Source organism: Myotis myotis, unplaced genomic scaffold (assembly GCF_014108235.1).
Source record: "Myotis myotis isolate mMyoMyo1 unplaced genomic scaffold, mMyoMyo1.p scaffold_m19_p_20, whole genome shotgun sequence".
NCBI lineage: Eukaryota > Metazoa > Chordata > Mammalia > Chiroptera > Vespertilionidae > Myotis > Myotis myotis.
The window spans coordinates 14,907,367-14,930,227 of NW_023416325.1; the positions used below are offsets into that span (position 1 = coordinate 14,907,367).

At 41.6% G+C, this 22,861-nt stretch overlaps 1 protein-coding gene across 4 annotated transcripts; it reads right to left on the reverse strand.

The window, feature by feature from the left end:
* Nucleotides 1-1,300: 1,300 nt before the first annotated feature.
* Nucleotides 1,301-17,901, reverse strand: RNF34 (ring finger protein 34). Of its 4 annotated transcripts, XM_036353452.1 has the most exons (8): nt 17,751-17,897; nt 17,096-17,197; nt 15,227-15,296; nt 6,748-6,969; nt 5,177-5,584; nt 3,957-4,043; nt 3,324-3,525; nt 1,301-2,251 (listed from the first exon to the last, which is right to left on the reverse strand). In XM_036353452.1, exons 3-8 carry the CDS (start codon nt 15,233-15,235, stop codon nt 2,061-2,063), a joined length of 1,119 nt encoding a protein of 372 aa, XP_036209345.1. In that variant the 5' UTR covers nt 15,236-15,296; nt 17,096-17,197; nt 17,751-17,897; the 3' UTR covers nt 1,301-2,060. The 4 variants fall into 4 exon arrangements, with proteins under 4 accessions (XP_036209345.1, XP_036209344.1, XP_036209346.1 ...); XM_036353451.1 differs by lacking the exon at nt 17,096-17,197; XM_036353453.1 differs by lacking the exons at nt 17,096-17,197; nt 17,751-17,897 and adding an exon at nt 16,770-17,010.
* Between the last annotated feature and the right edge of the window lie 4,960 nt (nt 17,902-22,861).

Consider the following 22,861-nt stretch of genomic DNA (forward strand, 5'->3'; position numbering starts at 1 on the left):
CAGACCTGTGTTAGAGGCCCCTGATTGTCCTATAACGTTTCTGGGAGCACCCAGGCTTGCTGAGAGGAGGTTCCAGAGCTGGGAATCCGTAGCTACCATAGGGACATAGAGCCAAGACACAGCATCTCACCAGGCTTGAGGTAGGTTGCCATAGTGGTTTTAACAGGTGATCTCCCTCCCAAGTATATTGAAAAATCTAGCTGAGGTTTTACCCCAGCACCCAGTCTCAGTACAGACCTGTCATTTAAAAAATGAGCTTTAGATAAGGCCAAGCTGAGCTAAATGCTTGCAAACAGCTGCTCTGAGTCCATACAACATTATCTGATGATGTAATGAAAGTAACATAAACCCGAGGTGGTGCTTCCTGTGTGAGATCACAGCTAAGAATTCAGGAAAGAGAGGCTCCATCCCTCCTTCCTCTAGGAAACCTTGTTTACAAAGGAAGACACCGTGACTCCTCTAAAGCATCAAGTGCCATCCTTTTATATTGTGAGGACAGGGACAAGGAGATGTCATTGTATTCTGTTTTGGACTTTCAGAATTTTATCCATATTATTATGTATTCAAAAAATTAACTTCAAGAGGCATGGTATGCCAGCTATAAAATGTAGACTTCAGAGAGAAATGTTTGCTTTTTGCCAAACAAGTTAGTACCTTGTAATTCAGTTATTCTAAGTGTCAAGCCTGTTAGGCTAAAAATTTGTTGGTTTCTCACTAAACCAAGGTGACTTTGAAACACCACTTAAAAAGATCCTCCATTAAGTTTTTATCCTTTTGCTAAAACAAGCACTTGAAACTTATATAAACCCAAGAGGAAATCATTAAGTAAGTTGTTTTAAGCTGAGACTATGTGCAAATAAATCTCACTTTTCTAATTTAACCTTAGACAAACCAGCACCTACTGCTCAGCTTCTAAATGTGCTTGTTATTGAGGGCTGGTCTGGATTTGAAGACTTCCCAATTTGTGGGGAGGGCTGAATTTCTGGAGCTCACTGTCTTACAATAAGTAAGGCAAGATAAGTGCTCCTAAAGCTTCAGCAGGTGCCGAGTTTTATGGCTTCTGTAGGGAGGCAATGACCTGCTCATGCTGGTTAGTGTGAACCGCAGCCGACACCGACCCTGGGCTCTTATGAAAAGGGAGCTACAGCTCTAGCCAGTGTGGCTCAGTGGATAGAACGTTGGCCTACAGACCAAAAGGTCCCGTGTTTGATTCCGGTCAAGGGCACATACCTTGGTGTGGACACCCATTCACACTATACCCAAGTGAATTAGACACTAACTAGGACAATGTAAAGAAAAGCATTTTTGAAAATCTAATTTTATTCCTAAAGTTCAAATTAGCTAGCAGTAGCACTGAAAATACACTTTCACTATACAAAACAGTGTAAACCAATTACACATTAGTAAAGAATTTAACACACACTTTTCTCTAGTGAAGAAGCTAGATGCAGCCCTTGCTATAAAAAGCTGTACCTGAACAGAAATGGACATGTTATTAGTCTCTAAGGCCCTGGCAGTTGACTATATAGATAAATGTCAGTGTTCTCAATGAAGTTTAAATTCAGAAATAGCAACAATGTGGAAACTTACATTCATCAAATAGTAGCATTTAAAATATCCATGACTAATAAAGTGAACATTCAGAGGTACCACTGCTCAGCATGTACCATGTTGGTCAGTTGTGGACAGTGATCTCATCCAAACAGAAGTTTCAAACATCTGAGTAGTTTAAGCTAAAAACAGAAGAACGGAGAAGAGAAATGTCCTCCAAAGGGAGAGTAGCTGATGCCATCAGCAATCTGACTTCAGGAGTTACTGATCACAGACGTGTGATGAAGCCGGGCTAAACCTGGGAAACAGCATGTCCACAGGCTGACAGGTGTATGGCACAGACCAATGTTGCCGTAACTTACTATGAATCTTTGTTCCCAGTTAGTAGTGAAAATAATTTTAAAAAATAACTTCAACTTTTGAACAGTAAGTTTCCAGTCCCTCTCTGTGCACGGAAATGTCTGGGTTCAAGCTTGGGGGCGAATGTCCTATCGGGAAGAGCGTCTACTTCAGGACTTGAACACGTGCACAGCGCGCACCACATATTGTCGGCAGATGGGACACTCACTCATGCGCTTGCCGCACTTGGTGCAGGTGACCATGTGCCCACACTCAAGCAGGACACAGTCGATGACAGCATCCATGCAGATCCGGCACAGGCTGTCATCTTCCTCTTCCTGCAGCTGCAGCCGCTCACCATCTGAAAGGTAACAGAGAGCTAGAACTGCACCTAATAGGCTGAGCAGCCACCTGCTGAGTGACCACAATAGGCACAGCATGATCCTGCAGTAAGAAATAATCCCAACTTCTCTGCACTTCCCTCCACTAGAGATGGCAATATTAATGCCTACACCTGGTAGAGTTTTGTGAGAATAAATGAGAGATGCTTAGCTTAGACCAGGTATAAAGTGCCCAACAAATGTTAGCTATTTAATTCTATGTAATTCCAGGTTTTGGTGAGGATTGCTTCTGTAAATAAAAATGAGGAAACCTAGGTTGTCCTTAATATGGGCCTTAGAGTCAGAAACGCTTGGAATTTTCCGCCACCTCCAACTTGGGAAAGTTGCAGTGTCCGGGGCCTCATGTCAGCAGGAAAAAGTTATATTTCCATAGTGAAGTTACAAAGAGTTGTACATCAAGTAGCCTGTAGTTGGAGGAAGCCCCAGACTCCAGCCTTGGAAACATCTCAAAAGCCACCTATGTTTCTGGCCACCCTGGTACTGATGAAATGTAACTGAAAAGGGCTGCGAGCTTTTTCTGGCTCTCTGGCCCAGATTAGGTTTTGAGAAAATCCAGAATCTGAATAAGAAAGGTGCTAAATGAATTCTAAAAGTTCACAGCTTGCCTGCCATGACTGGTATGACTCATTCAGTTGGAGTGTCATCGTATACCAAAAGGCTGCGAGATCAATCCCTGGTCAGGTCACATGGAAGGCAACCAATCGATGTTCTCTCTCTCCTTCCCTTCTCTAAAATCAATAAGCATATCCTTGGGTGAGGATTAAAAATTTTTTTTTTAAGTTCATAGTCTGAGATTTGGACCTAGAGTTAGAGATATTGAGGCTTCCATTTCTACAAGTCACAGAAAGGATCAATGGGGATCATGAATATGGTTTGGAAGGACAATAATTCAAGATTGAAAAAGCCAGTAATCCCTGGATTTAAGAGAAATAAACACTGTCACAGAAATAAATTTGACTTGTAACAGAAACAGCCCAGCTTCTAAAGCCTAAGGAAGGATACTGCAGGGGAAATAGGAAAAAAGAAACCTACATGACTTTTGGTTTTCTTCATTCTCTTTGTATAAGCGGTTTACTTTCTCTACCAGCTCCCATTTTTCACAACAGCCAGAGTAGTTGACAAAATTCCGAGCCAGGATTTCCTTCAGCTGGCGCACGCTCATCCCTTCCACATCTTCAAGGCTTGACAGGTCAGACAGCGAAGCTCTCAGTCTCTTCTTGGAGATGCCAGGCGCCTGAAATTATACAGCACTTCTATTCCTACCAATTCAGACCTCCCACAGCAAGGAAAATGACATGCTCTCACCCTACAGTCATGACTGGCCCTAGATATTCTTCCCAGATTACTTGTCAGTCCTTAAAGTATCCTATATCATAAAAAGCTAATATGCAAATTGTCCCCTCAGGAGTTTGACCACTCACTTTGATGTGTGCTGACCAGCAGGGGGCGGTGCAGAATGAAGGAAGGCCCCAATCGGCCCTGATCACCAGCCAAGCCTAGAGACCCTACCTGTGCATGAATTTCATGCACCGGGCCTCTAGTTATATATTGTGCTACATTCAAACCTAAAGAAATATCCTCTGCTAATCAGCAAAAGTGTACATGGGCCTTTTCCTGCCTGCCAGGTTGACATGTCAGGAAACCAAATTTTATAGGAGATTTCACCTGTTCCTCCAAGTTGTCATCTTCATCGTCATCATCATCATCATCGTCATCATCATCTGTGTTTGCTGATGCTGTTTCACTTTGTACCTATATGCATAATGGATATGGTTATGTCAGAAGTCACCTTTTCCTAACAGTATCAACCCATCTTTATCACTGGAGTAAACCTTTGCACAGACCTTCCCCAAGAATGCACCCAACAATGGGCATATTCCATGACTTCTTTGGATCCTGAATGCTGCTGCCCCTTCCAAAGAGTTGGGCCCTACATGATTTGATCAACTTCACTTCTGTAAAATTATCTCAAAAGCCAAATTCCTAGGTATATGTGAATTTATAAAACCTAACTAGAACCCTGAGGATGGTCCCATCATGGGACCATAGTCCAAAGCCATAAGCCTATGGAATTGCACTGAGTCATTATCAAAGGACCTGCCTACATATAGCTAGTTTAAGCCTCTAAGATATAGATAGAAACTAAAGTTCTAAGATCAGTGCAAGTGTCAGGGGATATGATTGAAAGATCTCGATAGTAATTCCAAAGAATGGTTTCTGGACTTCTTCACTGATGGCTATTGCTATTTCTAGTTTTTAGAAATTCCTCAACAGTCAGAGGCACTCTTTAGGAAGGACAGAAATCCATTTGATTTATATACCCTTTTTCATACCTTTCTCTGACTTTTTCTTGACCATGGCTCTACAACAGTCAAGGTTAGTTCTCAGTTTCAAATATTATACCTCACTGGTACACAAGCATCAAATGGCAGCATTTGCAGACCTCACCAGTATTATGCACTGGTACTTCTTTGAAATTAACAAATAACCACATTCGTTCACTAATTCAGTGGTTCTTTCCCATGATCCAAATTAGGACACTTTTACTGCAGCAAGACAACTGAGCATTAGGTTAACTTACACTACTGTTTCCATGGTCACTGGCACAGTCTTGCAAATGTTTATATTTGACTTTTCAGTCATTTCACCATATAAGATAGGGAAACTGAGGTAACTAAGGTCAAGAAACTGATGAGTTATTTAGGACCCTTCAAACAGCTGACTTTGGGGCCACCTAGCACCTAAGCTTGGAAACTCACATCAGGAGGCTTGTAAGTGCAAAGTTCAGCAGTGTGTGGAACCTCTCTCCCACAAGGAGGCATCAACCCCTAAAGACCCCACCAAGAGTAGACATGCCAGACCCTTAGGGTAATTACCAATCATACCTGTGCCAAGGCTCCAGATCCTAAGGTCCGGTCTCTACCCATTAGTTCTCCCTGAAATGAAGACATGGTAGCAGAGGGGGCTGTATAGTTTGAAAAAAATGAACGTGTAAAAAAACTAGAATTCTGGGACCTTGAGGAATTCAGACTGCTGGTGTCCAGGTCGTCCTCAGAGCCCAGCCCATGGTGGCACAGCACTAAATCTACCAAGTCTTCTTTCTCTCGACAGGTATCAATGGGTATGTTTCTAAGAATGAGATATTGCCGCAGATCCTTCACTTTCAGTCGCATTAACTGAGGGCGCTGAAAGGCCGTCTCTTGTAATAAGTGACAGGTGGAACATCTACGAAGATTTTCTTGTAAGACTGAGCAAACGGAGCAAAAATCCTTCTTGCAGTCACAACATATGTGCTGAAGAAACAAATAGAAAAGAAGCATTTAATGATAGCCAGCTATGAGCCGTTATGAAAGTACTAGTTTTCTTTCTTTTTTACCTTCTTTTAACATTTAATTCTAGTTCTTATGAAGTGCTCTGTGGCACCAGACTATTCTCACAGGTGTTTTTATGTTCCAAAAGCCATGAAAATAAAGAACAGTCACTGCCAAGGCAGTTTGGATCCACAGAAGTTCAAATACAGCCCTTTAAATAAAAAACATACACTCTTGTGTTAATGAATTAAAACCTTTCCACCCCTTGGGGCAAACATGTAATTAGCAGAGCAGAGCTGTCTGGAACCACATGGAGCAGAAAGCACAACCACAAACTTTTTTATGTGAACAATTTCCACTTAAAGAGAAGCATGGGAGGGGAATGCGTATAATACAAGGAAAGAGAAAGGCAACTGATCTCTCAAGATCAATCCAAGTGAACAGAGGACCCCACTAATGCAGTAATCCTTACCCTACACAGCCCTAATCACAGTCAAAGCCATTCCACTAGCAAAACTTAAAGAAGACACTAAGATGTGGTCGTTTCTGCTTGGTACATTGTTCCCACAAGCTAATACCTTGTTCCTTAAGTATTTTAGTGTATGGGACAATGCTCCAACCAGCCGAGCCACAAGGCCAGGGATGTTCCTTAAGTATTTTAAAGGACTGAATTGACAATCAAAGATTGTGAGAACTATTGCATGATGGTTCTCAGAACAACTTTAACCCAAGTGTTTTATGTTGAATAGTAGTTACCTTAATACATTTATTTCTTCACTTGAGTTAAAAATATGGTTAGGGATATATTTTTTGAAACTTGAGATCAGAGTATATACAGTAAGTCATCTCTGAACAAAACTGTACACTAATTAAATCTCTTGCTTTAGAACATAAGCATCATTAGGAAGAATCAAGGTGTACAAACAGGTCAAAGTTCAGGAGCAACATGACAAGTAACAATGTCTAGTCAGAAAACGAACAGTAATTTAGTCTCTCCAACTGAGTACTTTCCTAAATGGGAAATGATTAATAGGACTAACTTTTTGGTATTTTTTATAAAAAGAAATGAAGATTCATTAATATTCAAAATTACATACAATCAAGAATTCTGATGTCTTTTGTATATAACATTTCATCTAACTGACCTTCTTTCTGAAGACTGAAAATGAAAGTCCACAGGCTTTGCAAACTATATTAGGCCCTTCTGTAGGTGCTGGTGGGTAAGTAGTGGAAAAATCAGAGTTTGGTGTAAATCTGAATGGACCGGTACTTCCGGCGAATCCTGCCTGCTGGCCCCTGACAGCTCCGGTTCCCATGACTTCATTCAGCAGTCCACAGCATGAAGCCCACATAGATGTGGCACCCGCCTGGAAAGGAATATAAGAAGGAACCAGATTAAAGCTAAGTGGAACCTGGGCTCTCTGAATGCCATTCTGGAGAGGTATGTTTGCCCTAAATAACTTTGAGATTATTCTTTAAAATTTTTTATTCTTACTGATTTCAGAGAGGAAGGGAGAGGAAGAGAGATAGAAACATCAATGATGAGAGCGAATCATTGATCGGCTGCCTCCCGCACACCCCTACTGGGGATCAAGCCTGAAACCCAGCATGTGCCCTGGACCATGCGAACCCGGGACCCTTCAGTTCGTAGGCCAACACTCTATCCATTGAGCCAAACCAGCTAGAGCTGAGATTATTCTTTAAAGTAGAGGTCCTCAAACTACGGCCCGCGGGCCACATGCAAATACAAATATTGTATTTGTTCCCGTTTTGTTTTTTTACTTCAAAATAAGATATGTGCAGTGTGCACAGGAATTGGTTCATAGTTTTTTTTTAAACTATAGTCTGGCCCTCCAGTGGTCTGAGGGACAGTGAACTGGCCCCCTGTTTAAAAAGTTTGAGGACCCCTGCTTTAGCCGAGACCGGTTTGGCTCAGTGGATAGAGCGTCGGCCAGTGGACTGAGAGGTCCCGGGTTCGATTCCGGTCAAGGGCATGTGCTTGGGTTGCGTGCACATCCCCAGTAGGAGATGTGCAGGAGGCAGCTGATCGATGTTTCTCTCTCATCGATGTTTCTAACTCTCTATCTCTCTCCCTTCTTCTCTGTGAAAAATCAATAAAATATATTAAAAAAAAATAAAAATAAATAAAAAATAAAAAGTTTGAGGACCCCTGCTTTAAAGTGTCAAAATTTTAAGCTATTTGGAAAGATAACTTTCTGGTATTTGCAAAGAATATTTCCCATTGGGAATACTCATAAAAACTACCTATTTTTTCTATGTGCTGAGGCAGATTTTCCCAGCTATCATTTAGCAGAAAGAATATAAATTAAAATTACTTAATTCCATTAAACTTCTGTTCTCATTTATAACTGGGCATAATAAACCATGGCATAAATTTTTTTATTTTTAAAAAAATGACTGGGAAAACATCAAAATGCCAACTGAAGCTCTTTGAAGTTTTTAATGTATCTTTGTATAATTTATTTTTTTGAGTTTTTCTCTACTTCCCAAAATCTTTAAAAAGAATATATTAATTTGACATTAAGGAAAATATTTTTTAAAAGCAGTTATTCTACTTTTTGTTGTTGTTAATCCTCACCCGAGGATAATTTTTTCAATTGTTTTTAGTGAGAGAGTGTAAGAAGAGAAGGGGTACAGAAACATCGATGTGAGAGAGACACATCCATTGGTTGCCTATGCACCCCTGACCGGGGCCTGGGATTGAACCTGCAACCCAGGTACATGCCTTAGATCAGGAATCGAACTGGAGATCCTTCAGTCCAAGGGCCAACACTAACCACTGAGCAAACCAGTGAGGGCTATTCTACCTTTCAAAGTAAAAATACTGAACACAAAATGTATGGGCTATCTGCCACTCCACTAAGTGGCCTGAAAAGTAATGTACTGCCCTTTTATATCTTTTTTCTTTCATCTCTTCCCTTTCTGTGAACCACAAACTGCTATCACTATACCCACCTAGCAATCTGTCTCCTTTTTTACTGCAGACTCAGAAACCCAATAACCAAGCTTGTTAGAAATATATATACATATTTTTTTTCAGTGAGAGCTCAAGGTATTTTCCCATGTTTAAAGTAGAAAAGCTATGATGTTTGGAGCCAATGTTTGTCCCTTGACCTAATTTTAAAGCATATTGTAGACTCTGAATAAGTGATAGGTAATAGAAGTCCGGTTAGAAGAGATCTTAAGTCCAGTTAGGTGAGATCTTATGTATTAAAATGGCAGCACATGAACTGGCATAGTTCATTTATCTAATTTGTTCAAACATTTACTGCTTGTCCAAGTTCTTCAAAAACTTTTTAAAAACAATTTTAAAAGGCTATTTGGGATGCTATAGAAGGATCATATTATTCTTGCTACTACCCAGGAATAATATGTTATATTAAATATAGGGAAAGGAGAAGGTAAAGTAGTAAGAAACCACAATACAAGATTCAAACAGTCTTAAGTATCAGGGTCATTGACTTAAGTATTATATAGCTTCACACCCTGTAATTCTCAAGAAATAGTGATGCCTTTAAAAGTCCGGTTAAATTATAGTTAATATAGTTCATACCTTTAAATATATACTTTAGAATCATAGTTTGTTTAAACATAAAAGGATGAAAATCCAGATTTACTCATTTAAAGTGAATATTCTTTTTTTAAAAATTGATTTTAGAGAGAGGAGGGGAAAAAGAAAAATCCATGTGAGAGAGAATCATCAATCAGGCCACCTCCCACACTTGCTCTAACCAGGGATAGAACCCTAATAAGTGCCCTGATTGGGAATCGAAACCGCCACCCTCAGGTATACAGGACAACACTCCAACCAACATAGCCACACCAGCCAGCGCTAAAGTGGGTATTCTTTTACCAGAGGATTCCATCTACAGTGCTTTAAAAGGTAAGCTCTTAAAACAAGTAAAATGTTGTTTTAAAAATTTTAATTTGTACGTAACATTTTGGGGAAGTTATACATAATTCAACTGTAGACTATACCACCGGAATAAACTTTTCTTCATTCCAGAAGTTTAAAGAAGTAAAGTTTTTGAGAAGCTTCAGCTTCCTGCTGACCTAACTACTAAACAAACAGCTATATTAGCTTTTATCCCTGTTTTGATTTCTGGGAGATGTCTTCCCAACTCCAGCAAATGTTCCTTGTGGACAGAACTTTTTTCCACTGCATCTATAGTTCTGCCATCATGACTCTGATAAATAACTGTGTAAAAGGTTCCTTTATATTACCTCTTGAACGGCAATGTAACATTATTTAAAATTTTCATGCTACCCAGAAAGTTCAAATTGTTTCAATGAGAAAAAATAATAAAGGTAAAAAATGACTTTGACCTAGCAGGTTAAAAATCTCAAATCCAAATCATACTCCCTTTTAAAAACAGCACTGCCACACATTGTGTTCTTTCAGAAATCAGTTGTATAAGTTACAGAACACGAATTTCCAAACCATGATCATTAAAATTCTAGGCTGAAAATGTTCACAGCTCTGGTGAAGAGAATAGAAGAGTTTACTTCAGGAAAACAGGTAGACATCAATATTGGAGGGTAACAATTTTGTCCCAATCCTCATGTTTCTATAAAGGGGATGGAATTTCCTCCTTCATTCACCAGAAGGGAAAATAATGAAAAGATCACTTCATCTTCTTTTGGTTACATCATCATAAAATAAAAATTAAAAAACACAGACAGGCAAAAATATGTTGCTACAACCTATTATTTGGTACAACTCAACCAAAAACCAGAGCAGAGGGAAAGAGGAAACACTGAAAAATCTAGGTTTTGGCCTCATTAGATCTGTGAACTCAAAATTGGACAAAATCTCCCAATAAGAGAATAATCTCCCAATAATACTCTTAGCACATCCTGAGGGTAAATTTGCCTATGTATACTGTTAGCTTCTGACAGTAGTGTTTGCAACACTCTAGCCTTCTTGAAAGGTCTGAAATTTGGCCGAAACTGGTTTGGCTCAGTGGATAGAGCGTCGGCCTACGGACTAAAAGGTCCCAGGTTCAATTCCGGTCAAGGGCATGTACCTGGGTTGCGGGTACATCCCCACTGGGAGATGTGCAGGAGGCGGCTGATCGATGTTTCTCTCTCATCGATGTTTCTGACTCTCTATCTCTCTCCCTTCCTTTCTGTGAAAAATCAATAAAATATATATTAAAAAAAAAAAGAAAGGTCTGAAATTTGAAACAGTGGAAGCCTCAGTCACTAGTTTGTTGTTTGTTTTTAATCCTGACCAGAAGATATATTTATGGATTTTTTAGAGAGAGAAGTAGGGAGAGAGAAAGAAACATTGATCAGTTGCCTCCCGTATGTATTCCAACTGGGGATCAAACGTGCAACTGGAGATCAAATGTGCCCTGACCAGGAATGAAACCCATAAACAAGAGCCACCCGGCTGGGACAGCTCAATCACTAGTTTTATTTGAAGTACCTTTCCCCAGTTACCGTATCTGGTAGGATAATAGCCAAAAAGCTTCCCCTTTTGCACCCTTCCTTCAAAAGCTTTAGAGACCCAAGTTCTATTCTGTCTTCCCTATCTTCTAAGATCTTCCTCCTTCATTCCCTTATTTTTTTAAATTCACTCTCTGCTCATCTTTTATTAGCAAGCTTGAAGCTTTTCCCAAACTACTATATTTCCTCGTAGATTTTCTGAGCAAACCCTATTTCCAGACAGTACACAAGACACAGACCTTTGGCTTTTGAATTTTTAGTAAATTCACTGAGTTATTGCTCTGCCTCAATTCCAAAGAGGTATATTGCTGAAGTAAGGGTCACCATCCACCTTTTATTTGCTTTTAAACAAAAACAAAACAAACAATATTTTACCCTTCCATGAATGAAGCCAAAGTCTGGATCTCTGAAAACTAAAGCTATGATCTGGGCTTATGTGACTAAAAATTATAAATCCTATTTGGGACCAGGGTTAAGAGCAAGACTCTATAGGCTAAACTACATGAATCCAAGAGGTTAGGAAGAATAATTTGTAAAGTTGGCAATATTTCCTCCCTTGATCAAGAATGTAGTTCAAAACAAGAGGGAAAAACCAGGCACATCTTCCTATGCTTGGCGCAAAACTTCTAGCTCAAGGAATTTAGCTATTTGCAGTTTATTTGCTAGTCATCAGTTTATTTGCTACTGAAAACAAATGGCTTTTCTTTGATAATCCCTTTCCTACACAACCCCTTCAGCCAAAATTGTTCCTAACTAGATTATTCTTGGGACCATGGCCTTTCTTATATCAGTTAAGAACCAGGTATCATATTAAAAAACTTACATGAGCCTAGTAAGAGATTAAATTCCACAGCCTCCTTCTGGACTGCCAGACACCTAGATCTCCTCATGCTATTCAGACACCCAATGCCAGTTTTGGTGTGTGTTTTTTCCCCCAAACCATTGCTCCAATATTTTAAAAAATATATATTTTTATTGCTTTCAGAGAGGAAGGGAGAGGGAGAAAGAGATAGAAACATCAATGATGAGAGTCATTGATCGGCTGCCTCCTGCACGCCCCCCACCAGGGACCTAGCCCACAACCTGGGCATGTGCCCTGACCAGAATAGAACCTGGGACCTTTCAATCCTCAGGTTGATGCTCTATCCACTAAGCCAAACCAGCCAGGGCTGCTCCAAGATTTTTGAGGGCCAATAACACTACCTTTTTTTTTCACTCCTAATTTGGAACTAATTAAAAAATAAGACAAATAGAAATGTAAATGTTTGCTTCATTACTAACTAGAGGCCCGATGCACAAAATTTGTGCAAGGGGCTCGGCCCTCACAGCCGCTATGGCTTGCCTCAGCCTGGGCTTTGTCTGGAAAGTCATCTGGAAGGACATCCAGGTCATTTGGCTGTCGGGTTTAATTAGCATATTATGCTTTTATTATTATAGAAGATAACACCAATTGGAAAACATGACTTTAGCTCTGCGGCCAAATGGTCTTGATAATAGGACATCCCAGCTGACCAACAGCAGCTTACCATCTAGTTGACCATATTGCTATCCCCCCATAGGAAGACATCAGACAAGTCCCAGAGAGGACTGAGCTAGAGCATGTGTAGTTCATTTGCTAAAACTCACCAGCCTAAAAGTTGCTTTTTCCCCTCTGGTAATAGAAAGGCTGAAAGTGTTCCTCCTATATTGTTCCTTCCTTAAGAATGAATTCGAAATTTCCTCCCCTCAGTAGGAGTATATAGGGGGGGAGCGGTGCATTAGAGGGGGACTGACAGATTCCAGGACTGTCACACTTTTTTCCACAACAATAGACTACTGATTTTATAAGCACTCTCTCATATTTCTCAGTCAGATTCACACAATATAAGCTCATTCTGAATCATCATTTCAGTCAACAAAGCAAGAGCAGCAGCCTATCCTTCTTTCCAACAGAGTGCCAGTTTTCAAATGGCCTCAAGGTTCAGCAGTCTTTGATTGTGTGTATAATCTAATATGCTTTTAGAATCCCTATGGTGGGGAAATACTTCCAAAATTTAAAGAATTAACAAAAACTTTATTACAAATTTTGAAACCTAAACTACATTAGAATATGATGCCTTTTAATGATTCTACCAAATGTAATGGTAACCAGACAAACTAAAATAAAGAATAAGAAAAGTTGCCCTGATTTCAGGAATCAGTTTTACAATGAGTTACAGAAGAATGGTTAGAGCAGCGGTTCTCAACCTGTGGATCGCGACCCCTTTGGCGGTCGAACGACCCTTTCACAGGGGTTGCCTAAGACCATCCTGCATATCAGATATTTACATTACGATTCATAACAGTAGCAACATTACAGTTATGAAGTAGCAACGAAAATAATTTTATGGTTGTGTCACAACATGAGGAACTGTATTTAAAGGGCAAGAAGGTTGAGAACCACTGGGTTAGAGTATTGTCCCAATATGCCAAGGTTTCGGGTTCTTTCCCTGGTCAGGCACAAACAAGAATCAACCAACCAATGAATGCATAAATAAGTGGAGCAACAAGTCGATGTTTTCTTTCTCTCACACTCTTAAAAAAATAAAAATATATTTCCATGAAGATCAAATGACAGCCAAATACAGAGTCAATGGGTATGAAAACAGCAGAAAACTAAATAATTATGTGGTGGGCAGTTAGATAGATATGAGCAGAGCAAGGACGATGAGCCAGGTATAAGTCACCAGGGGCGGTAAGCCCTGGGTGTTTAACTATGTGCAAAACTGGAAAAACAAGAACCTCACTGCCCCAGGGTAACCTTTCTTCCTCTAGCATATCACTATGGTTTGGACCCCTGACCTTTCATATCGTGGTCATGCGGCTTGCATCGTCCTGACCTTTCCTCTCCTGGCATGTCCATAGTCATGCAGACCCTTCAGGAGGAGGAAAAAGGAGACAAAGAGTGGCCTCTAATACAGGCCCTTACGCATTAACCCGCATTAACCGCATTAACCCATAGGGATAACATCCAGGCCTCAGCTGTTTTAGCTCCAGGCTCAGAAAAGCTGCAAAACCTGACAAGCAATGCCAGGGCTAGCATCAGGACCAGCTGCACTGATGAATGACCCCCTACCCTGGCACCTACCAATCAATGAAGACCACGACTCTAAAAGGACACACCTGACCTCCTCCAAGATCCCTGCCTCTGGAGAGGGACCTCCTTCCCTCTTTCTCTAGAACACACCCCCCTTTCTCCCCACCCGCTTCCCCAGGCATATTTTCCTTTCCAAGGCCCTTCTTTTGCCTCTTCAACTTGTTTCCTGAGCCCATTTCTTCTACAGCTGACTTCTACTTGTGACTTTGTAAATAAACTTTCTTAGCCAGAACTCAAGTACTGAGGTTGCTGAACCAAGGTCCAGTCTGATTCTACTGTTCTAACACCTAGTTCCCTTTTGCAAAAATTATGGTCTAAATCGTTTGCTTTTGATTAAACTAGATAAGCAGCAGTAATCATAATGCCACTTCCTAAAAGCTGCTTGCCACAACTCTAAATTAAATATGGTAATATTTTACAGATATTTTAAGGATAACTTAAAAGTTTCAAATTCAAGAACATTTTCTTGGATGTTGTAAGAAGCTACAAAGACCAGGCAGGGATTCAGTTTTTCTATCAGTGAAAGTTTCCTCAGAGAATTTTAAACTCCAAACAACCTTCAATTTGCTAAAATTCAATGTCCTGTGTTTAAACTATATGAAAAGATATTTCAAATCTTGAAACCAGTAAATATAAAACAATGTTTTGCAGTTTGAATTTCAGTTGGGTTAAACTTTCCAGTAGAACTAGAGCAAAGCAGAAGAAACAGTTGAGATAATAAGCAAAAATACTGATCCTATTTAGAGCCACTTGAGAAAAATGTGCTCCTTAAAATGTGAAAGGATTTCTTATTGAAACTGCTGCCTCAACTGAAAAACAATATGCAAGGAACTCTACTACATTTTTGACCAAACATCAGACCAGACCATATACCATCAAGGAGGAAAATCTACCTACATCCTGAATTCTTTCTTCATTCCATTTGGACATTAAGCAGGTTGCAAAAACAGATACTAATCTTAAAAATGTAATACTTTTAAGTAAGACATTTGGTCACATCAATAGAGTTTTACAATAATGTGTGCTGGAGATCATACCTTCCTCATGTTTGGGTTTTGTTTTCTTTTTCTAAAACAGTGTACTTGATCCTTAGCACCACTCCCCCACCTTTCAAAGAAAAAAAAGGAAAGAAAATTATAGTCAACATATTACTTTCTCCTTGATATCTCATTTTGAGCATGGAAGAATTAATGTGATTAGTACAATTAAGGAAAGCTGAGATCAACATAAATATAGAAAATCATGAAGGAGGATTAAATCAAATTAACATAGGACACCGATTTTGTTTTTGTTTTAAATCCCTATGAGTTAATTACATGCTACTCTAAGGTTAGTTACTTGAGTCTTGAGAGGTAAAACTTATTTCAAAACAAACAAATTAAAGGAAGAAAGTAAATACCCATTCCACACATACACTAAAACCAGTTGCTCCTGGGTTTGAGTGAAGATGTACTTTATCTGATTGCTTTGCTTTCAAAATAATTTTAATTCCACTGGAAGTACTTGCTTAAGTGAACGTTCAAATGTTAGAATTCCTGACATAAGGAATTACTGACCCTGCCTAGAAATCCCCACAATTAAACAATTTCAATATAAAACAAAAATAAATCAAATCCTAAATTTTGTGAATCCAGTTTTCACAAAAACATAAATGAAATGCAGTATTTTCATCATTGTCATCTTGTTCAAATTGAAGTCCATTTAGATCTGCTTCATGAAAATAAATTTTTTCTACATCTTCAACCGCCACCAAACTTTGTTTCTAAAATTTCAACTCAGAAAGCTGTATCTCCCACCTAAATTAAAAAACACTTCTGTTTTTAAAGAACTTGCTTTAAAAATTCAACACTGGCCGAAGCCGGTTTGGCTCAGTGGATAGAGCGTCGGCCTGCGGACTCAAGGGTCCCAGGTTCCATTCCGGTCAGGGGCATGTGCCTTGGTTGTGGGCACGTCCCCAGTGGGAGATGTGCAGGAGGCAGCTGATCGATGTTTCTCTCTCATCGATGTTTCTAACTCTCTATCTCTCTCCCTTCCTCTCTGTAAAAAAATCAATAGGATATATTAAAAGAAAAAAATTCAACACTGGACCGTCCTAATTCCTTCTACATCTACTTCCTTGATGGGCCACACATTTAATACCAATAAAGATACTGATGTTCTTTGAGGCATTCTACCCATAGGTCCCTCTGTTTTTGGAAGATGATGGTTTTCAAGAAAGCAAGCTAGTTTTAGACATTTTAATAAGTATTCTAAGTTGAAATATTTCATCACTAAAGCTTGGAAGTAAAAAATAAGCTCCTCCTAAGATAGCCTCATACTTGAACACACAGTTCAAAAGTTACCTATTGCAAAATTCTTCCTTGCTTCCTGCGGCCAGAAATAACCTTCCTTGCTCTTGGGGGTTTCACTCCCCCCCCAACCCCCCCCAATTCTCATAATGTAGTTACTTGGAATGTCTCTCTCTTGATTGGCAAACTTTTAAAGGGTGGGATTGTGTTTTGAATGACTTCTGCTAACAACATCTCCGTCCTGACACACAGGACATGTTTGATAAAATGTATGTTGAATTTCTCTAGCTACCTGACACTCCCTTTATCAGTCTTCCACAGTCAATCTCGGAGACTTTGTGTAGGTCCAGTTCTAAGCCGGCCGCTCTCGCTCTGTTAGCTTCCTTACCGCACCGAGCACACCTCTTCACTGAGATGAATGAAATCGGCTTGTGTCTCAAAGGGTAGCATCACCTTATGACTCACCCCGCTGGGTTGGAGTCGGGCAAATGAATCAATACCTGAACGGATTGTTGTACACGGAGCTCTTGAAAATTCCCAGCTCCCTAAAGTAGGCCGGAACCTGCCCCCTTCCCTTCCACTCCTCACTCGGCGATGCTCCCACGCTCTCACACCCACCTTGAAGAACTCAAGCTGTCAAATTACTTGCTGCGTAACCTACTGGCGATGCAGACACATCCAGTTTGCTAGCGCTTTAGGTCGCGGCCCCCAATGTTAAACCTACGGGGGAAAAATAAACATCCTTCGGGGTGGGATCCCCGGCCCGAGACAAGTCTAACCTATTCGCCTGGTCCCAGCCTCACGGCTCCCCGCATCATCACTCCTTTTCTCTTCATCCTGCAGTTGTGGTCCTGCGACAGTCCCGTGGTGGTCCCGACAGTTGGGTTAGTTCAAGGACTCGGGGCGGGCAAGGGCACGCAGTGGGCAAAGCCGCGAGGGCTGAGGCGAACACCAGTGGGTCTGTCTCAGGCCCCCGAGGACGCGGACCGGGCCCGGCGCAGCACGAAGCCCTGAGGCGTGAGCGCAGGGGGCGCCCGGCCTCTCCCCGCTCCTCGGGCTTGCGGCCCGGAGGCGCTGTGGGAGTTGGGGAGATTGGGGAACCCAGGGTATCTATCTGTCGTGGATCGGTCAGGGACCCGGACGCCGGGCGGCCAGGTCGCCCCTCAGCGGAGGTCTCCGGAGAGGTGCCGCCGAGGAGAAAAGAAAGCAATTAGGGCGCTCTGGCCGGAGAGGAGAGACGAGGAGGGGCTGCCCTGCGCCACCGGTCCCTCACCTTCATGGCCGCGACCGCCGCGTCTCGGTCGGCTCCCGCCGCAAACTCAACAGCATCACAGCTCCTCGCAGAGACGAGCTCCTTCCTCCAGGACCGCGATTACGGCGCCTCCTGAGGCGACCAAGCGTCCGGACGTAAGGGGCGTGGTCACGCCCGCCGCGCGCCCACGGGAAAGAGCGCCGAGCGGCGGCCAAGTTGACCAATCCAAAGCCGACACTCGGGGGGCCGGTCACCAGAGCCAATCAAGTAGTGGAAGTGGGGCGGGGCCTCGGCGCAGCTGGGTGGGCGGAGGAAGACTCCATCCGGGCTGGAGCGGCTCAGGGCGGATCTGGGCGTGGCGGGAGGCTTTCTCCCGGCGGTTTTCGGTCCCTGAGGAACCTGTGCGGCTGAGACTTGGCTCTAGGTCAAGCTCCCCAGGGCGGGAAGAGGCGCGATGCGTTTGAAAACGCCGGTAGGTTTGCAGGCTTTTGTTTTAACCGTCAGAGCAGGGCCCTCAGATTTCCGCTCGAGACTTCCGAGCCCCTCACACTCGGTAATGACCTCGGGTCTCCTCACCAGAGGGTCCGGGGGGCTGCGGCAGCTGCGCACGCAGAGACGCACTTTTGAAACGGCATTGTTGGAAACATTTCAATAACGGTTCTCAAATCCCAGCTGCTCTTTTTAGAGCGATGTTCAAAACAATCAAATTCTAGCACAATGAGAGAATTCAGGTGAGCCCTTGGAGTGGAGGGTTGTTTTGTGTGTGTTTTTTTTAACAGAACGAGTAAATTCAAGTATTCAGCTTGGCTGGATGACACTCAGTTGGTTTCCCTACATTCATCCCTCTTCCCTCCAAGTCAACCAGTATTTTAGTTAAATAAGAAAGAGACATGAAGATGCCGAGTCACTTGTCTTAAGGACCTAAGACTTGTATTCCTTTGTACTAGGCTTGCCTATTTATATGTACTGCGCCAGGTTAAAACACGGAGCCACGCCACTTCCTTAGGCTGAAATGATTCTTAATTTTTAGCTTATTTTTCTTGCTTCAAGCATTGACTTACCCAAAGAGGAAGGTCCTGGATTTTCCTCTTTGCAAAAACTCAAAGAAAGCCTTTCCTCACCATGTCAGAGTAGTCGCTGAGCTTCACTGGAAGAGAGTATCACTTCTTCTTATGATCTAGGCACAAAGAAACTCAGTAAAAACTTGCTAATGGTACAAAGCCATATTTCTCATTAGAAAGGAAGCTGGCAGGTCTACCCCAAGAGTTAATCAGTACATGGAAAGAAGCTCAACATCATTAGCCATCGGGGAAATGCAAATCAAAACCACAATGAGATACCACTCCATACCAATTAGGATGGCAAAAATAATAATAATAATAAGTGTTATTGTGGATGTGGAGAAACTGGAACCTTAATACGTTGCTGGTGGGACTGTAGCATGGGTCAGCTGCTTTGAAAAACAGTCTGGCAGCTCCTCAAAATGCTAAACGTCGAATAATCATATGATCCAGCAATTCCGTTCGTAGGTATAAACTCAAGAGAAATGAAAACTAATATCCACACACAAAAAAAATCCTTGTACATGAATGTTTATTGCAGTACAATTACTGGTACAGTAGCCCCAAAGTGGAAACAACCCTAGTGTCCATTATTTAATGAATGGATAAATAAAATGTGGTCTAGCCATACAATGGAATATCATTTAGCCAAAATAAGAATGAAGTACTGGCCCTGGCCCAACAGTTAGTTTGGTTTGAGTGTTGTTTCCCATATGCCAAGGTTGCGAGTTGGATCTCCAGTCAGGGCACATACAAGAAGCAGCTGTTACCGTAGACCAGCGGTTCTCAACCTGTGGGTCGCGACCCCTTTGGCGGTTGAACGACCCTTTCACAGGGGTCGCCTAAGACCATCCTGCGTATCAGATATTTACATTACGATTCATAATAGTAGCAACATTACAGTTATGAAGTAGCAACGAAAGTAATTTTATGGTTGGGTCACAACATGAGGAACTGTATTAAAGGGCCAGAAAGTTGAGAACCACTGCCGTAGACAGTCAGAGGGAGTACCCGGAGTCTCTCCCATTGGCCAAGAAGGCGGCAGGTGGAGGTGCTCCATAGAGTTAAAGTGGGCCCTTCATCCAGAGGATATTAATCTGGAGGTCTCAGGAGAGGATCCCAGTAGAACATTCCTCAGCTTTCTAGGTGTGTCCTTTCAGGGTCGTGACCTCTACTCGGTTGGCGCCAGGGTATGGGGGTCATGACTCAAATTAGCTGGTCCTAATGTAAGCCATGACGTTGCTTGTCTGGTTTTGCAGCTTTTCTGGGCCTGGAGTTGAAACACAACTGATATGGATGCGGGTCAGAACCTCATTGTCCTAGGAACTTAATGCTTAAGGGCTTTCTTCGGCCTCTTCGTTCATCTTCTAAGGGAATCTAAACCTCATGACTAGAAACATGCCACCATGGAGGAAAGGTCAGGGGAGGGTCCGAACAGTATGACCAGTGATATGCTAGGGGAGGACAGGTTACCCTGGGGGCAAGGTCCTTGTTTTCCTAGTTTTGCTTGTTGCTAGACACGCCCTGGTGACCTTCTGTACCTGGCCTCATCATCCTTGTTCTGTTTATACCTATCTAACTGCTTACCACAATTCCATATACTGTATGTGAAATGTCCAGAATAGGCAAATCCATAGAGACAGAAAGTAGGGTAGCAGTTGCCTAGGGTTGAGGGGTTGCGAGGGGGAGGGATGGAGTGACTATTAATGGGCACAGGGTTTCTTTGGGGAGGTGATGAAAATGTTCTAAAATTGATTGTGGTGATGATTACCAACTCTGTAAGTATGCAAAAAATACTTAATTGTATAATTTAAATGAGTGAATTGTATATGTATGATATGTGAATCATATGTGGGTTTTTTTGTTTGTTTTTTAAATATATTTTATTGATTTTTTACAGAGAGAAAGGGAAAGGGATAGAGAGTCAGAAACATCGATCAGCTGCCTCCTACACACTCCCCACTGGGTATGTGCCTGCAACCAAGGTACATGCCCTTGGCCGGAATCGAACCTGGGACCCCTCAGTCTGCAGGCCGACACTCTATCCACTGAGCCAAACCGGTTAGGGCGAGTCATATGTTTTTTTAAAAATATATATATTTTTTATTTCAGAGAGAAAGAGTGATAGAAACATCAATGATGAGAGAGAATGATTGATTGGCTGCCTCCTGCAGGATCGCCCCTATTGGGGATTGAGCCCACAACCCCGGCATGTGCCCTTGGCCGGAATTGAACCTGGGATCCTTTAGTCTGTAGGCTGACGTTCTATCCACTGAGCCAGACCAGCTAGGGCTGAATTATATCTTAATAAAGCTGTGATAATAATGATAATAAAAAATATTGAGAAACAAAAAAAATAGTTAATGAAGCTGAAGGGTATCCAGAGTAAAACAATTAAAAAAACAACAACAAAAACAACTAAGAGTAGATAGAGATTTAAGTATTGGAGGCCATTTTATTTTATTTTATTACTAGAGGCCTGGTGCACAAAATTTGTGCACGGGGGAGGCAGGGTGTCCCTCAGCCTGGCCTGTACCCTCTCCAATTCGGGACATCCCTCTCACAATCTGGGACTGCTGGCTCCTAACCCCTCGCCTGCCTGCCTGCCTAATCACCCCTAACTGCACCCCTGCCAGCCTGATCACCCTTAACCACCTCTGCCTGTCAGCCTGATCGCCCCCTAACTGCCCTCCCCTGCTGGCCTGATTGCTCCTAACTGCTCCCCTCTGCTGTCTGATCACCCCTAACCGCCTCTGCCTTTGCCCCACCACCGTGGCTTTCTCCGGAAGATGTCTGGTCTAATTACCATATTACTCTTTTATTAGTATAGATTATTATTTCTTATTATTAATCCTTACCCGAGTATATTTTTTTCCTTGATTTTTAGAGAACATGGAAGGGAGGGAGGAAGAGACTTTTTATAATAACACTCTTTTTCAGGTGTGTACTAGTTGTACCAATTGTGGTTCAGGCAAATAGTTTGTTTTTTAACAGTTCATAGCAGTTCAGTACTTTGTATTTCAGAGTCAAAAAGTATTACCAAGACAGGTGGGATAAGTTATTGCAGTTCAACTACTTGCTTAGGATGTATTAGGGCTGTTCTCTGAGTTTGTTTTTTTAATCCCTCACAAAATTTTTTTATTGAATTCACAATGTGCTTAAGTCAAATAATTTCAAGATCCCAAATTCAAGAAGCAGCAATTCTAAAAAAAAATTTTATTTATGGATTTAGAGAGAGAGAAGAGAAACATCATTCATTGGTTGATTCTTTTTTTTAATAAATTTTTACTGATTTTTTTACAGAGAGGAAGGGAGCAGGATAGAGAGTTAGAAACATCAATGAGAGAGAAACATCAATCAGCTGCCTCCTGCACACCCCCAACTGGGGATGTGCCCGCAACCAAGGTACATGCCCTTGACCAGGAATCGAACCCAGGACCCTTCAGTCCGTAGGCCGACGCTCTATCCACTGAGCCACACTGGTCAGGCCATTGGTTGATTCTTGTATGTGCCCTGACCAGAGATTGAACCCCAAACCTTGGCATATCAAGGTGATGCTGTAACTGAACCACCTGGCCAGGGCTAAAAAAATTTTTTTAAGTTACTAAATAATCTGTTTATTTCAACATCATGTGTATTCATAAAACAAGAGGGTAGAAAGCTAGCTATTTTTATTTTAGCAATGGACTTAATGATAAATCATAGGAGATCTTATCAGCTTTTCAAAGTTGGTTAGCAACTTGCTATAATAAGCCATTTCTTATTTTGGAAAATTTCAAGCATACATATATGAAGCAAATAGAATGGTGTAATGAAGTCCCATGTATCCATCACCCAGTTTTAACAATTCACATTCTATCATTCTTGTCTCAAATCCAACACTCACATCTCTCTACCCACTTCCCACCCACCCCCCATCTGAGTTAAGTTGCATTATTAAATTAGTGCATGACTGGTTGCCTAGCTATGATCCAAATGAAAGTATCTGATAATTGGATCTGGTTTGCTATGTTGTGTTTATCCTTGGTCACCTTCACAAATTTAACTATTTACCCAAAGTAATCCATTTTC

Coding starts and splice junctions, on each gene's coding strand:
- RNF34 (XM_036353451.1), bottom strand. Junction 3,526..3,956: donor ATGACAACTTGGAGGAACAG/GTGAAATCTCCT, acceptor GTATAATTTCAG/GCGCCTGGCATCTCCAAGAA. Junction 2,252..3,323: donor TGAAGAAAACCAAAAGTCAT/GTAGGTTTCTTT, acceptor GTTACCTTTCAG/ATGGTGAGCGGCTGCAGCTG.